General features: G+C 43.6%; 1 protein-coding gene across 1 annotated transcript in view; it reads right to left on the bottom strand.

The window, feature by feature from the left end:
* Window positions 1-9,195: 9,195 nt before the first annotated feature.
* Window positions 9,196-17,838, bottom strand: part of LOC140714922 (transmembrane protein 94-like) — a 190,401-nt gene continuing 181,758 nt past the window's right edge. The window contains exon 29 of the mRNA XM_073026590.1: window positions 9,196-17,755. Within this exon, the coding sequence (XP_072882691.1) occupies window positions 17,683-17,755 (73 nt within the window). The 3' untranslated portion in view covers window positions 9,196-17,682. The remainder of the gene's footprint in view (window positions 17,756-17,838) is intronic.

Below are 17,838 nucleotides of genomic sequence, written 5' to 3'. Positions count from 1 at the left end.
GTGGTCTATAAATTACAAGGGGAGATAGAAAATGCATGCCAAAAGGGCAATGTTACAATAGTCATGGGGGATTTCAATATATAGGTAGATTCAGAAAATAAGGTTGGTGCTAGATTCTAAGAAGGGGAATTTCTAGAATGCCTACGAGATGGCTCTTTAGAGTAGCTCATGGTTGAGCCCTGTAGGTGATCAGTTATTCTGAATTGGGTGTTACTTAATGAGCCATGGGTACATTTAATGTCAAAGAAATGTATACAATACACATCTTGATATTCTTTTTCTTCACAAACATCCATGAAAACAGAGGAGTATCCCAAAGCATGAATAACAGTTAAAACGTTAGAACCCCAAAGACCCCCCCAACCAGCTGGCCCTCCCACACACAAGGAGCAGCAAGGCAATGCCGCGCTCCCTCCCCCCCCCACACTCACCAGCAAAAAAGCATCCGTGCACTCAAGCGTGCAGCAAGCATCAATAAAGTCACAGATTTGCAGTACCCCCAAAAACTACTTATTCACCTGGTAATTCAACATACCACAGGCTCTCTTCTCTCTCCCTAATAAGGGAAAAAGAGGTGTCCTGTTTCACAGGGAAGAGGGGAGACATAACAAACAACTCGCTGATTTACGATGTTGAAAGTTTATTGTGTTGCTTTTATTGAGCTCTGAACACACAAGCTCCAGCAGCTAACCTGATGCTCCCAGTGTTCCATATTCTCCCATGACACTTCAGTCGAGGGCACCAGCCTAGAATCAGCATGTCTCCAGAGCCACAAAAATCTAGAACCCTGAAGGCACGCTTGCCACGTCCTAGGGATATCAAAAAGCGGCTGGTCGTGAGGTCCTGAGAGCCGGTCCCATTCCTGTAAAGAACTAAAGTCAGAGTGCAACTCCAGGTCAGGGTTTTCAAAAGAACCTTGACAAGGAAGAAAGAGGTATCAAAAACAGAGTTGTTCCCAAAGATGCAAGCAAAGAAATCACCATTTAGTGCCATCTTGACTTTGCTCCGCCTCTCCACTTAAGGTAAAGGAACTCTTAGGGACAAGTGATCATAATATGATGGAATTCACCCTGCAATTTGAGAAGGAAAAGTTAAAGTCTGATGTATCGGTATTACAGTTGAGTAAAGGGAGTTACAGAGCACGAGAAAAGAGCTGGCCAAAATTGATCGGAAAAGAACATTGGCAGGGGTGACGGCAGAGCAGCAATGACTGGAATTTCTAGGAGCAATCTGGAAGGTGCAGGATAGATACAAGAGGAAGTACTATTCTAAGGGCAGGCTTACAAGAGTGAGTCAAAGCCACCAGAGAAGTGAGAGAGGGCATACAAAAGAGCAAAAATTAGTGGGAAGTTAGAGGAATGGGAAGCTTTTTAAAACACCAGAAGGCAACTAAAAAGTCATAAAATAGGAAAAGATGGAATAAGAGGGTAAACTTGCCAATAATATTAAAAAGGATATTAAAAGTTTCTTCAGATACATAAAAGTAAAAGAGAGACAAGAGTAGATATTGGACAACTGGAAAATGATGCTGGAAAGGTAGTAATGGTGGACAAACTCAATAAGTATTTTGCAACAGTCTTCACTCTGGAAGACACTAGCAGTATGCCAGAGGTTTAAGAGTGTCAGGGAGCAGAAGTGTGTGAAGTTGCCATTACCAGGGAGAAGGTGTTTGAGAAACTGAAAGAAGTGGCTGAAGAGATTGAGGAGGCATTACTAATGATCTTTCAAGAATCAATTGATTCACAACATGGTTCTGGAGTAATGGAAAATTGCAAATGTCACTCCACTCTTCAAGAAGGGAGGCAGAAAAAATGAGTCTGACCTCAGCGGTCAGGAAGATGTTGCAGTCGATTGTTAAGGATGCAGTTTCAGGATGCTTAGAGGTACATGATAAAATAGACTCTAGTCAGCAGGGCTTCCTTAAGAGAAAATCTTGCTTGACAAAATCTGTTGGAATTCTTTGAAGAAATAACAAGCAGGAGGATTGGTGGATGTTATGTACTTGGATTTTCAGAAGGCCTTTAACAAGGTGCCATACATGAGGCTGCTGACTATGGGCTCTTGTTATTACAGGAAAGATACCAGCACGGATAGAGCATTGGCTGATTGGCAGAAGACAAAGAGAGCCTTTTCTGGTTGGCTGCCAATGACTAGTGGTGTTCCACGGGGTTCAGAGCACTTCTTTTTACATTATGTGTCAATAACTTGGATGACGGATTGATGGCTTTGTGGCCAAGTTTGCGGAGAATACGAAGATAGTGGGAGCAGCAAGTAGTTTTGAGAGAGAGGCCACAGAAGGTCTTAGATTAGGAGAATGTACAAAGTGGTAGATAGAATACAGTGCTGGGAAGTGTATGGTCATGTACTTCAGTAGTAGAAATAGAAGGGTAGACTATTTTCTAAATGGAGAGAAAATTTTTAAAAATTGAGGCGTAAAGAGACGTGGGAGTTCTCATGCAGGGTTCCCTAAAGGTTAATTTGAAGGCTGAGTCAGTGTGAGGAAGGCAAATGCGATGTTACCATTCATTTCAAGAGGACTAGAATATAAAAGCAAGCATGTGATGTGCAGGCTTTATAAAGCACTGGTGAGGCCTTAATTGGAGTATTGAGAGTAGTTTTGGGCCCTTGTCTAAGAAATGATGTGCTGACATTGGAGAGGGATCAAAGGAGGTTCACAAAAATGATTCTAGGATTGAAAGGCTTGTCATATGAGGAGCATTTGATGGCTTTGGGCCTCTGCTCACTGGAATTCAGAAAAATGAGGAGTGACCTCATTGAAACCAATCAAATGTTGAAAGGCCTCAAAAGAGCGATATGGAGAGGATGTTTCCTATAGTGGCAGAATCTAAGACCAGAGGGCATCCTTTTATGACAGAGACGAGGAGGAATTTCTTTAGTCAGAATGTGGTGAATCTGTGGAATTTGTTGCTACAGGGAGCTGGTTGAGTATACACAAGGCAGAGGTTGATAGATCCTTGATTAGTCAGGGTATAAAAAGATCCAGGAAAAAGGGCACAAGATTGGGTCTGAGGGAAAATAGATCAGCCATGAAGAAATGGCACAGCAGACTCGATGGGCAAAATAGCCTAGTTCTGCTCCTATATCTTATGGTATCATGGAAATGCATTATTAATGTTCTGATAGTATATTCCAATGTTAATAGAATTAGAGAAAATTTACATTCAATAGTCACTTCATTAGGTACACCTGCTCATTAATGTAAATATCTAATCATGTGGCAGCAACTCAATACACATAAGCATGCAGCTACGGTCAAGAGGTTCAGTAGTTCAGAAGAAACATCAGGATACGGAAGAACATAGAATAATACAGCACATTACAGGCCCTTCGGCCATAATGTTGTGCTGACCTTCAAACCCTGCCTCCCATATAACCCCCCACCTTAAATTCCTCCATATACCTGTCTAGTAGTCTCTTAAACTTCACTAGTATATCTGCCTCCACCACTCAGGCAGTGCATTCCACGCATCAACCACTCTCTGAGTGAAAAACCTTCCTCTAATATCTCCCTTGAACTTCTCTCCCCTTACCTTAAAGCCATGTCCTCTTGTACTGAGCAGTGGTGCCCTGGGGAAGAGGCGCTGGCTGTCCACTCTATCTATTCCTCTTAATATCTTGTACACCTCTATCATGTCTCCTCTCCTCTCATCCTCCTTTTCTCCAAAGAGTAAAGCCCTAGCTCCTTTAATCATAATCCATACTCTCTAAACCAGGCAGCATCCTGGTAAATCTCCTCTGTACCCTTTCCAATCCTTCCTATAGTGAGGCAACCAGAACTGGACACAGTACTCCAAGTGTGGCCTAACTAGAGTTTTATAGAGCTGCATCATTACATCACGTCTCTTAAACTCTATCCCTCTGCTTATGAAAGCTAACACCCCATAAGCTTTCTTAACTACCCTATCTACCTGTCAGGCAACTTTCAGGGATCTGTGGACATGTACCCCCAGATCCCTCTGCTGCTCCACACTACCAAGTATCCTGCCATTTACTTTGTACTCTGCCTTGGAGTTTGTTGTTCCAAAGTGTACCACCTCACACTTCTCCGGGTTGAACTCCATCTGCCACTTCTCAGCCCACTTCTGCATCCTATCAATGTCTCTCTGCAATCTTTGACGATCCTCTGCGCTATCTACAACACCACCAACCTTTGTGTCGTCTGCAAACTTGCCAATCCACCCTTCTACCCCCATATCCAGGTCGTTAATAAAAATCACAATAGGTAGAGGTCCCAGAACAGATCCTTGTGGGACACCACTAGTCACAACCCTCCAATCTGAATGTACTCCCTCCACCACAACCCTCTGCCTTCTGCAGGCAAGCCAATTTTGAATCCACCTGGGCAAACTTCCCTGGATCCCGCACCTTCTGACTTTCTGAATAAGCCTACTGTGTGGAACCTAGTCAAATGCCTTACTAAAATCCATGTAGATCACATCCACTGCACTACCCTCATCTATATGCCTGGGGTGTATGGGGTGTCAGGGAGAGGTAGTACCTCTGATGGGGAACACATCGTACTCTTCTGAGTAGTTCGTCTGCATTGGTCCTCACCTGACACTCAGCTCTCACCAGTGGTTCCTTGTAGCTGTTTGCATGCAACAGCGGCCACACCCCGGGCAACGGCTTCGACTGGCCGGCAAAACCTGGTGAGGGTAGCCGATGGGCCTCAAACCCTCGGTGAGTTAGGGCTTGTCTACCTACGCATGCAAAGACTGAATTCGGCGAACTACGCGGAGGAGACCACCACTTGCCGGTCCAACGAGTAGAAAGGCGGACCCAGCAAAGCACTGTGGAGCGCAATCAGGGCACAGTGAGACACGTAGGACACTGCTGGCCATCCACTGCATCCCGACTTATCTCCAGCCGTCTCGACTCCGTCTTGCAACTGGATACAGATAGGTCGGGACAAGAGAGTGAGGCTGACGATTTGTGCAACTCTCCCTCACTTTAATCCAAGTCAAGCGCAAGTCACGACTCCAAACCCATTCTGCTAAAAAACTTCAAGTCCTGTGGCGATGGGCGAGTGGCGAAGCAGTAGGTGTGGATACCCTGGAAACTGTAGTCACAAACTTGCACACAGGCGGCCCAGGGCATTGGGTCGTTCTCCACTGGAATGAAGCAGCAGTGGAGCTCGGCAGCCCCCTGGGTGTCTGAGCAGTCCTCTTTAGGAATCGCTCTGCTCACCCCCATGAAAAGGTGCCTCAAACATAGCCTGCTTCATCTTACGCTGGCCAGCACACCGCAGCTGGCAGGGATCCCACTCAGCGGTCGAACTACAAAGAAGATGAAAGTGAAGGTGCTCAACCTTAGCACGTGGAACTTGCGAACTCTGCTTGACATCACCAAGGCCGTCAGACCAGAAAGAAGAACAGCACTGGTCGCCAAAGAACTAGCCCGTTATAACGTGGACATTGCAGCACTCAGCGAAACATGCCTAGCAGACAAGGGCCAGCTTACAGAACGTAGTGGTGGGTACACCTTCTTCTGGAGCGGTCGCAGCAGCACTGAACGACAAGAGGCTGGCGTTGGATTTGCCATCCGATCCCACCTTGCTCGTAAACTTGCCAAGCTTCCAGAGGGCATCAACGATCGCCTGATGACGCTTCGGCTCCCACTTGGCAATAAGAGGAATGCAACACTGATCAGCACATATGCCCCAACGATGACCAACCCAGATGACATCAAAGTTCTGTGAAGAACTTGACGCCCTCATAGCAGCAGTCCCACAGTCAGAGAAGCTTACACTCCGTGAGAATGTATGGGAGCGGAGAGGACTCAGCCTTACCACCAAGCTGAAGGTCTACCGAGCCCCCTCCTCTATGCCAGCGAGACCTGGACTGTCTACAGCAGACACGCTAAACAGCTCAACCACTTCCACTTGAGCTGCCTCTGCAGACTTCTCCACGTACGATGGCAGGACCAAGTCCCAGACATGGAGGTCCTGGAGCGGGCTAGCACCCACAGCGTCTACACCCTCCTACAGAAAGCCCAAGCCAGATGGGCTGGCCATGTCATCAGGATGTCTGACAGTCGACTACCAAAACAGCTGCTGTATGGAGAGCTGAGCCAGGGCAAGAGCTCAGTTGGAGGGCAGAAGAAACGTTTCAAAGACTGCCTCAAAGTGTCCCTCAAAGACCTCAACATCAATCCCAGTAGCTGGGAATCGCTTGCTCTGGACCACCCAACCTGGTGGAGCAGGACCACTAAAGGAGCGTATGCAGCAGAAATCAGACGCACCGCAGAGGCTCAGAGGAAACGTGCCACGCGCAAGGCTCGAGCTACCTCCACTTCAACTGCAGCACCTACCCTCATGTGTCCCACATGTGGGCGAGCTTTCAGGGCCCGGATTGGCCTCACCAGTCACCTCAGGACCCAGTCACAAACCCTCCACCTGACAGAAGTTGTGGTCGTCTTCGACTCCAAAGGACGACCAACAACATCTATATGCGTGGTCACCTCCTCAAAGAACTCAGTCAGGCTTGTTGGGCACGATCTGCCCTTCACAAAGCTACGCTGACTGTCCCTGATCAGACCATGATTCTCTAAATGCCCATAGATCCTATCTCTAAGAATCTTTTCCAACAGCTTTCCCACCACAGACGCAAGGTTCACTGGTCTATAATTACCCGGACTATCCCTTCTACCTTTTTTGAACAAGGGGACAACATTCGCCTCCCTCCAATCCTCCGGTACCATTCCGTGGACAACGAGGACGTAAAGATCCTAGCCAAAGGTTCAGCAATCTCTTCCCTTGCCTCGTGGAGCAGCCTGGGGAATATTCCGTCAGGCCCTGGGGACTTATCCATCGTAATGTATTTTAACAACTCCAACACCTCCTCTCTCTTAATATCAACATGCTCCAGAACATCAACCTCAGTCATATTGTCCTCACCGTCACCAAGTTCCCTCTCAGTGGTGAATACCGAAGTATTCATTGAGGACCTTGTTCACTTCCCACTTTTATCTCTAATTGGTCCTACCTTCACTCCTGTCATTCTTTTGTTCTTCACATAATTGTAGAATGCCTTGGGGGTTTTCCTTTACCCTACTCGCCAAAGCCTTCTCATGCCCCCTTCTTGCTCTTCTCAGTCCCTTCTTAAGCTCCTTTCTTGCTATCCTATATTCCTCAATAGACCCAACTGATCCTTGCTTCCTAAACTTCATGTATGCTGCCTTCTTCCACCTGACTAGCTTCTCCACCTCACTTGTCACCCATGGTTCCTTCACCCTACCATTCTTTATCTTCTTCACCAGGACAAATTTATCCCCAACATCCTACAAGAGATCCTTAAATATCGTCCACATGTCCATAGTACATTTCCCTACAAAAACATCATCCCAATTCACACCCGCAAGTTCTAGCCTCATAATTTGCCCTTCCCCAATTAAAAAATTTCCTGTCCTCTCTGATTCTATCCTTTTCCATGATAATGCTAAAGGCCAGGGAGCGGTGATCACTGTCCCCCAGATGCTCACCCACTGACAGATCTGTGACCTGACCCAGTTCGTTACCTAGTACTAAAGAAATGTGACTTAAGTGACTTTGACCGTGGAATAGTTGATGCTATCATTTGGGCTGGTTTGAGTATCTTGGAAACTGCTGATCTCTTGGGATTTTCGTGCACAGAGTTCAGAGAATGGTGTGAAAAACAAAAGAAATCCTGTGAGTGGCAGCTCTGTGGGCAAAATTGCCTAGGAAGCTGAGAGGTCAGAAGAGAATGGCCAGGCTGGTTCAAGCTGACAGGGAGGTGACTGTAACTGTCTCAGAGCCATGTTTCATTGAGATGTTTATTTTATGTTTTTGTCATAAATTCATTATATCATTTTAAAATATTTTATGTAAGGTTTTATTTTAATGTAGAGTTTAATGAGTCACATGACCAGAGTTTAATAAAAGCATGACTATGGTATCATGGGTCAGTACCAACATGGAAGCAGAAAAAGACATGGCCCTAAAATAACATTATTCTGCATGTGGTCCAAGAGGCGCACACGGTAATTGTTTTATATTGTGTACAACGTTGTTGATGTGCCTCTATATGGACAGTGTGATATGTTTTTAGTGATTTATTTGATTTCAGCACACTTCTGTTGTGCTAATGTGTTTGGGCCTGTTTAATGGTGAATACTAGCTTGAGAGACTTTAAAAGACAGATGTATGTTTCAAACCTTTTATGACCTTTATTTTCTTGTAGTTCTCACGGTGTCTACTGAAGAAAGAGACAGAGAGAAATAAATCTTCAAGGACATTATTTGCCGTTATTTCATTGGACCAGTGCAGTTACAGCGACAGTAACTCAAATAACCACATTAGAACAGTGATGTGCAGAAGAGTATCTGTGAATGCACCACACTTCAAACCTTGAAGCGGATGGGCTCCACCAGTATAAGACCAGGAATGCACACTCTGTGGCCACTTTATTAGGTACAAGAGATACCTAGTAAAGTGGCCACTGAGTGTATAAGTCAAGGAATAACCAACCAGCAGAAACCAATACAGACCACTTAGCTACAACAATTTATCGTGCCTTCAATGCAATAAAATTGCCCCAAAGCACTTTGTTAGGGGAGATCCAACCTCAATATCTTGGTCAATGACTGTTTTCCTTCAATGCACTGGTGGTGGGGAATGCCTGAGCCTAGTGTTTTGGCACTTGACAAGGGGTGAAAATTGGGGATGCACAAGATGTCAGAATTGGTGAAGCACAGAGATTGGCAAAGGTGGTAAAAGGATTTGAAAACAAGAAGTTTAAGAGACATTGTTAGACTGCAGTCAACGTAGTTCAGCAAGATGATGTTGATAGAAGCCCAAACTGGTATGTTTTATTAACAGTTGTACAGTATATTCAGGGATCCTTTGCCTGCAGAGAATAAACTGGCCACAGAGTACTGCATAAAAGGACCAGTCTTGTATTGTAGTGGGTTTCAAGATTCATGATCAAGTGATCAACGAATAATCTCAAAAACCTTTGGCCAAAGCACTCAAAAGTTCAATAGGATGGGAAGATACAGACTTGCGTACCTACCTGTGGCAGAGTCCATCTGTCTTACATTGACCATATCAGCAACACCAGAACTTACAGGTGTATACAAATCACTCTGAACTTCGAGGGACTGCTTGCACAGCCCAATAAATCACATCAAGATGTACTAGTCAGCAAGAGACCAAAACACTACAAAACACTATTTATTCTCATTTCAATTTGCTTTCCAAGTTACAAGTTTCCATTGTAAAAATTAAAACAGTGCAACATTATTAAATATCTCTAACATTTACACAATGTACATCATTTATAAAACGCCACTGAAACATAATTGTCCGTGGCATTAAAGGCTCTCGGCCACCAGTCATTACCAACAAGCCCCCATTAGAGTAAGACTGACAAGTTTCAAACACATGTGCAAGTATAACTTAATGTGGGCCACAAATCCCAAAGCTATTGGATTCAATACGGCAGCATGCTGATTGGCAATACAAAGATTTACTTTGGATAAATAGGAAGGAAAACAATGGGAGATTACAGTCTACCTTTCTTAACAAAGCAATACAGTACTCAAAAGGAAAGTTCATCTTAACTACATCAGGAAGGCAGTTTAAAGCTTCAACTTTGAGTCACAAAAATAAGTGGTTATGAGTTTGGCCCTCTAGGATTTATAACGGGGAGTAGTGAAAGTGCACAGGTTTTTGTTGGAAGGGCAGATCAAATATGCAAAGTGGCATTACATAAGAATACAAGAAATAGGAGCAGGAGTGGACCATTTGGGCTGTCAAGCCTACTTCATCGCTGTTTGCAGAACAGGCCCTTCTGGCCCAATGAGCATACCACCCACCTATTTAACCCTAGCCTAATCACAGGACAATTTACAATGATCAATCAGCCTACATCTTTGGAATGTGGAAGGAAACTGGAGCTCCCAGAAGAAATCCATGCATTCATGGGGAGGATTACAAACTCCTTACAGACAACGTAGGAAATGAATTGCGAACTCTGATGTCCCAAACTGTAATAGCATCATGCTAACTATCACGCTACTGAGGTCAGGCTATGGACTCAGATTAGTTTACCTGCCCTTTCCCCACAACCCTCAATTCCCCTGCTATGCAAAAAAAAATGTGTTAAATATATTTAATGAGGTAACCTTTACTTCTTCCCTGGGTAGAGAATTTTCAGTTTCACTATTCTCTGGGGAAAAGCAGTTTCTCATCTCCATCCCACATTGGTTTAAACCCCTCATCTCCAGGACCAACCTGGTTATACAGTAAAACTCTGGCACCACCAAAATGGCAAAGATGCTGAATTGTCGGATTTCCCAAACCACTGGTTGTTACTCCTATTAATACAACACAATTTCTATTGCTTCATTAAAATATTTCACAGCAATTTAATATCTTGTGAATACAGCAAATTTAAAGGAGTACAGGGCTACAGGGCTGCGATGAATTCAAAGGGAGCAAGGGAAACAGGCTCAGTGAGTTAGCTGCTAAAACATCACAATTTCCTAACAGAGAATGGATGAGCGGAGTTTTACTGTAGCTTTCAGATCAGAGTTACTGATGGACAGTCCTTGCTACAAATCGAACCAGATGCTATCATCCAATATACAATGTAAAAATCTCAACTCATCCCAATGTACATTAAAATAAGTTTAAAAATTATGCATTCACAAACATACAGTATTTATAAACTAATGGACAGATTACTATTGCACCAATATTTACTGCATTTTGTCTCATTCAGATCTAATGATGGTCACTAATCAGATCACTGGAAGTTTTAACAATGCCCCTTTCAGCGTAAGAACTCTGGATCACCATGTCTGAGGTGTACATTATGCAGTTAAATGCAGCCACAGTCATTCAAAACTCTTTCATTACGTACGCATGAAAGGGCAGCGGGAAGTAGTGAGGAACTGAATTAATATTTGTGATAGCCTGAAAAATGAGAATCATTAACTCATACACTGTTCACCACACAGTTTCACTGAAAGGAACACCAGGATCAAGTCAGAGTTCCATCAGCTGCTGACAAGTTAAATTTATGATTCTGCATTTTAGCACATGGAACAGCAGTAAATGGCTGTAAACAGCTTTAAACAGGGGAACTGGTTTAAGACTTAATTTTTTTTTGCCTTAGTTTTGTTTTAAAATGACAAACTTTCTAAGTATTTCCCAGCCTGCTGCTGTAATCAGAGGCTGGCCCTCTAAAGAAATGCAAAATTCATCCCCAAAAGTAATTCTTACAAAATATACTTATTGCATTTCTCTTGGAAATATATGCACAGGTTTCAAAATAAGAAAGCAGAAGCAGTAATATTGCCTTACTTTGTTCTTCACTGTAACCAGGGATATGAATTATCAGAATGGAAAAGCACTTGGGGAGATTATTGTCGGCACTTCACAAGACTACAAGAACAAGGGTGTGCAGGACAGTGGTAGCCATTATCTTATGGAATAGTTGCACAGGTACGTGGGGCCAAATGGCCTCTTTCCATTTCTCTCAGCTATTCAGTTTGGAACAGAGCACATTGCAATATCAACCTTGTGGGATGGTTGGATGAGGATAGAGCTGTTCCTCAGCTGCACATCAGCAGTTTGCCTCAGCTATGTCATGAAATGCAACTTTAGAGTGGCTCAATATAGAAGGGTAAGACAAGGTTCTGGTGAATAGAGCTGTAAGAAACCTCTGATGCATTTTAACTGGATTAAGGACATGCCCAACCTGGAGTCAGGCCACTGCTGAGTAATTGTCAAGGTTCTGCTGAGAAAATGACCAACCACAGGTTGAACAGAAGTCTCTGCCACAACTTTTGAGTGAGTGAGTGACCAATGACACTGACTCACTTTCTCCCCAGTACACAAGCCTATGTTTTCTAGCTATCAGCTCCCTCCTTTCTCCATCACTGCCCCCTCACAGAAGGGTAACTGAATGTTTGCACATCCTATTGGTTTGGGAACTGCACTACTGAAACAGCTACAACCTATAGAACTTTCCTGCAAGGTGGTTTTGCCACCCACTACAGGTTGCACACAGTGGGGTTAGAAGCACTGAAAGGTTTGCTTTTTGGGTTGCAGTGATATCAACATGAACCCTAAAATCCATCACATCCCTAGTGTTGTCAGAAGCCATTGGTAACTCAAACTCCAAATTCTTTACAATTTTTACAAAGGCACGATGCATCTAGTAACCAATGTACCACCTGAAGCAGAGATATTGGAGGAAAATCTTCCTGCTTTTAGGAACTTTACCCAGCTACAGGGCTCTTTGGTAAAGGTCTCAGTGCATGCTGTAAGCAATTATTCTTTCTTTTGCCAATTTATGTAGCTGGCACTGTCCCAGTGAATTAATAAGCTATTAGAACACCAATTCTGAAGTCCTTTCAGCATGAAATCTACTGACTTTAAGATAGGGTCAAATTAAATCCAAAGGTTTGGTTAGTAAGAGGATAAACCCTTTATTTCCAAATTACTATGATGGTCTGTATTTTGCTGAAAGATGGTTTCTAAACAAATCCAGGTGCTTGGCAAATTAGAAACCACACCTGTCAAGACCTCTGCTGCAGGATTCTCTACAGAGCCCTCTGTGTCAGCTGAGTCCTGCTGGCATTCCCCAGCACTCACACTGGGCATACTGAGCTCTTAGGCTTGCATTTCATTTCAATAGAGACTGAAGGGGCCCTGGAAAGGAAAGGGAGAGCAGCTTCATTTCTTATTAAAGAGATTTTCATGATTTTATGATTATGATTTTAAATCACCAATGACTTTTGGCTGGTTTAATTTTAAAAGTTTTTTTTTGATTCCCCTTCCCTTCAGTTAAAACACTCATTTAAAAAACACAGCAAGACCCAGCTCCTGCTAGATAAGCTTTCTGAATTGGATCAGTTACATTAGGGCAGCAGGTGGTGACTCAGGGCAGTGGACTTCACCTGCATATCCTGTCAGATGTCATTTTGGTGTGCAGTTCCCTATGATTTGTCCTGTGCAGGGCACACTTCATCAGTCAGTAAAGGCAACATCATTCAAGAGTCTTCCTGTGTCACACATTTGTGGCTGGGCAACTGGCCTGCAGGCACATAAGCACACTTTCTGCACAGAATGTGGTGTAGAAGCTGAAAGCTGTGCTACATGTTTATTTTGTTTTGAAGCCCTTAATTGCTCCAGCCAAACAGCTGCTTGCTGACCCTGACCCTTGAACACAGCTGTTTTCTAAATGCAAAGCACCTGTAATCAGAGTGTCTTCAAAAGCTGCTCACCGCCTGACAACCAGCGACAGGGCAACAAAAGAATGTGACAATGAATAATAACATAAGAAATGTATAGTCTCGCAGGAATGACACATGGAATAGTCTCACAATCAAATAATGTCGGGTTTCCCAGCTGAAAAATATTACATCTAAGGTATACATTTACCAGTATGGCAATGCTCTTGGAAAGAGCTGTTGCGTATTCTCAAAAATAAAGAATTTTCTACAATCACAGTGTTACAAGAGAACTAATTTGGAATCTTTGAGGGTCTTGTGTGAGGACTTTCACAGCCATTGTGCAATACGCAATTCAAACAATTACTCACTGTCTGTTCATTTTCCCATCCGGTAATGGTTCTGATTCCCACACCAAGCCTCACTGGAAACCACAACACACACAAAATGCTGGTAGAACACAGCAGGTTAGGCAGCATCTATAGGGAGAAGCGCTGTCGACGTTTCGGGCCGAGACCCTTCATCAGGACTAACTGAAAGGAAAGATAGTAAGAGATTTGAAAGTAGTGGGGGAGGGGGAAATGCAAAATGATAGGAGAAGACCGGAGGGGGTGGGATGAAGCTAAGAGCTGGAAAGGTGATTAGCGAAAGTGATACAGAGCTGGAGAAGGGAAAGGATCATGGGACGGGAGGCTTCAGGAGAAAGAAGGGGGGGGGGGGAAGCACCAGAGGGAGATGGAGAACAGGCAAACAACTAAATATGTCAGGGATGGGGGGAGGAGGGGCATTAACGGAAGTTAGAGAAGTCAATGTTCATGCCATCAGGTTGGAGGCTACCCAGCCGGTATATAAGGTGTTGTTCCTCCAACCTGAGTTTGGATTCATTTTGACAATAGAGGAGGCCATGGATCCATCCTGCACCAATACAGAAGCTGGATGATGCCAATTTACGCCATTATACTACTTTGTATGATACATGTTACCAAGCGAGCAAGTCGTTAGCACCAGAGTAACAGGCCACATAGGTGAAGCAGTATGTGCAAAATTGTTTCAAGATTAGTAATCTTCATTAACTATTAGAATATGTAACAACTCCTGCACTACATCAGTGAAAGGTTGGTTTGTCTCTGGAAAATATTAAAGACTCAACAGCTGCAAATAGGGTCATGCGCAAACTGGAATGGTGATGGTAAAACACACAAATGATTGTAAAGCAGTGGACAGCCATTTCATGAGATGAAGGGCACTAAACAACATCAATTAACCACACAAAGCCAATTATCTTGTTACGAACGTGCCACAACTCTGAGGCGCCGAAGGGTACAAAGTAGCCCCCTCCTTCTTGAGAATCGCAAGATCGCTATTAATTCGGGTCTGGGACCCAGGAAATGAGAGAGAGACACGCAGAATCCACAAGGGTTTGGAATGTGTCCTGGCCTCAGCAAGATGGAACCACTGATAACAGCTATTGTCTCTTGGAGACTGAATTGTATATTGAGTACTGTACTATTTATTGAAACCCTCAGGGGGTGACCAGAGTGGGCTGGTTGAGGGATTGCATCATCCCAACCTGATTGACATCTGAGACCCCGTGAGTAAGGATAAAAGAGGGTCTGGGGAACAACCCCTTTAGACGCACCAGGAGGGACGCTAGAAATCTCGTGACAGCGTTTAATAGCGACAGCCGGTGGGGCTCGCGTGCATCTTTTTCCCTTGCCTGGGAATTGGCAGGCTCGCCACGGAAGAACGGCTTTAGCTAAAGGAGAGGCCACACCAATGGAACTCTGGAAGGATCGAAATCATAAAAGGAAAAGCCAGCAAGTTCTAAAAATCTCTCTCTTGACTCCAACCAAAGGCTGCAGCCTGAATGAACTGAGTGACTTTTGTATTTCCATCGGACAATACATTATCCCCTAGACAACGATAGAGCTTATTTCTTATTGATTATTATTATACCCGCACTTTTAGATTTAGTATTAACGACGTAGATTATCTGTATGTTTGCATTGATATTATTTTTGTGTATTTTTACTAATAAATACTGTTAAAAATAGTACCATCAGACTTCAACGGACCTCTCTATCTTTGCTGGTAAGTGACCCAGTTACGGGGTTCGTAACAATCTCTACAACACAAAAGGTCAAATAATTAGCAATTCAACATGAGCTAACCAAGATGCCAATTTATTTTGAAGAAACTAAACTGGAGGCTCCTCTGTGCCGTTAAAGACACAGCAATCCACTAATGCATGGCACATTGTTTTCAAATTCAGTAGCAACAAAAACCCAATGTGCTGAGTCCTAATGAAATGACAATACACTAGGGTAGAACTGACCATACACCAGGGTATGATATTTTCCTACCACACTGCACCAATACAGAAAGCATGACAGCAGATGGGTTCTGGGCAACTACGATCACCAGCTTAGTAGGAGGGATGCTTCAGTTTGGACTGTCATAAATATCTTGGAGCAGGTGGCTTTTAAGTTGGGGTCTCCAAATTGAAATTTTGGGGTGTAATGGAGGGATAGACTGTGGGTGGTAAAGAGGAAAGTTGCTGGAGGAAATCCACAACAGGCAAGAGATTCCGACCCAAATCATGTTCACAATGAGGAGTTAGAACATGCTCAGAGGATGGATACCTGGATGGGCTGAGAATTCCCAACAGCCAAGACACCGAAAAACCATACTGATTTCTCTCAGTAATTACCCTTAAAGAGGGTCACACAGGGTGGTGTTATACTGTATACACCGACAAAGAAGTGCATTGGCAGAAAAAAGTGGTTCATGACTATAAGTGCTCAGTCAAAACTCCAGAGTGCAATTTAACCCAGAGATCATAATCACTTTTTGCTCCAGAGGAAGACGTATCATTCTCCTCATTTGCACAGCTTAAAAAGACCATGTAACAATTTCCAAGGTGAACTTCAATTGCACATGTGCATTGAAAACTACATTTACTGAGGTGGAAAGGACAAGCACTGGCTGGGGAGTGGGGAGGAGGGCTTGAGTTCCTTCATCTGCAATTTAAACTACTCATTTAATGAACTAAAAGATGAATGCACTGCCATTACAGTTACTCTTTGCAATAACTTTTCAGAGTACCACTTTGCCTGAAAGCTTGTGGTGCAGTTCAGAGACAGAGCTGCTGTGACATTGTGATTCAAGCTCACCACAGACTCATAGTAAGCAACTCACTTTGTATGGCTGCATGGCTGCGTGGCTCTATAATTGCAGAAATCTGGAACAGCTGAATACAAAGATGAGAAACTGCATCACTCTTCTGCTCTGTTCTGAATGGGTTTTGTAAGAGCAGCTGTCTGACCATTACTACTATTCACTTTTCACCTTCTGTACTATGCACATGAAGTAGGAGTGATAATGAGCTCTAGTGAAAAGTCATCAACCTGAAATACAAACCTCCCCTCAGCTTCTGCTACAGTATTTCCAGCATTGTTTTTAACTATGATTCCCAGCAGCTGCAATGATATGTTTTTTGAATCCAGTCAAGATATATTTTTTTTTCACTTTAAAAAAAAATCGCACCAAATGAATAACTGATTTAAAACATTTAAACCATCCCCTCATCTGGTCCAATGTAGGGTTATTTGGATACAATGCACAATTCCTCCCAAATTAAATATCAGCCTGGCACATAATAACAAATACATGCACATAAGAACAAATGCCCAGTACTTTATTCATCTGGGTGAGTATGGCTGAGCTTGACAAAACAAATTCTGATTCTGGTGGAGTCACTGATCTAAAATCATAAAGCACCTCCCAACAGAGTGCAGAAGCAATCCTGGTTGAGTGTAAAGGGGTTCCCTGCTGCCTACTGGTTACTGCACCAGTAGCTCACAAATCCATGAGATAGATGGAATTTAAAACTAGGAGGCAGTGATAAAACTCCTACTTCCTATTTCACTCACAATGGTTAAGGGCTCCAAAAACTGGACATCATTACATTACTGAATGCTACCTGAAGGCCCCAAAACTGGAAAAGGTAGGTAAACAAATCTTTTTGTGGGAAGACTACATAATTTGTTTGTGAAGCTGCAACCAATATATTTTCCTTTACTGAAGCGTCAATTCCTCACCTCTGGGCACAGGCTGACAGATGTGCACAGTGAGAAAGAGATGCAGTGTTGATATATTTTCCAATTACTGGAGACCAACTTTATAAAGAGGACTTTTTCCACTTTAACTTGCATGAACATGCACTTCCAGGTTCCTGAAGCAGCACACTCCTATCTCTGTGCCCTGTGTTTGTCCTGAGGTATCTGGTAAACCTCCTCAGCTGATGTGAGGTTGGCAAGTTCTAGTGCAGTTTTGAAGTCTTCATGCAGCAGTAATATGGTGTTTGTGGGCCAGCTCCTTGACCCGATCTGCCTGAAGTCGGCTCAGAAGCTACCCCTCCTCTGTGATTGACAGTTTAGCACATTAGCAATTATCCCAGTGTCAGAATGGAGAATTCATTCCAAGCTTGGTTTCAAACTGCAGCTTTTGTCTCTTCTGGTAACGGTCTCGGACCCTTCAAGGAACAGGAGAAATATGCCTGTTAGGTGAACTTAAATGCTGAATTAATGAAGTGTAGATTATCCCTAACCTGTTTAG

This window comes from Hemitrygon akajei, chromosome 22, assembly GCF_048418815.1.
Source record: "Hemitrygon akajei chromosome 22, sHemAka1.3, whole genome shotgun sequence".
NCBI classification, from domain to species: domain Eukaryota; kingdom Metazoa; phylum Chordata; class Chondrichthyes; order Myliobatiformes; family Dasyatidae; genus Hemitrygon; species Hemitrygon akajei.
Note: the sequence above shows the minus strand (reverse complement) of the source record. Positions and strands in the feature narration are given on the sequence as shown.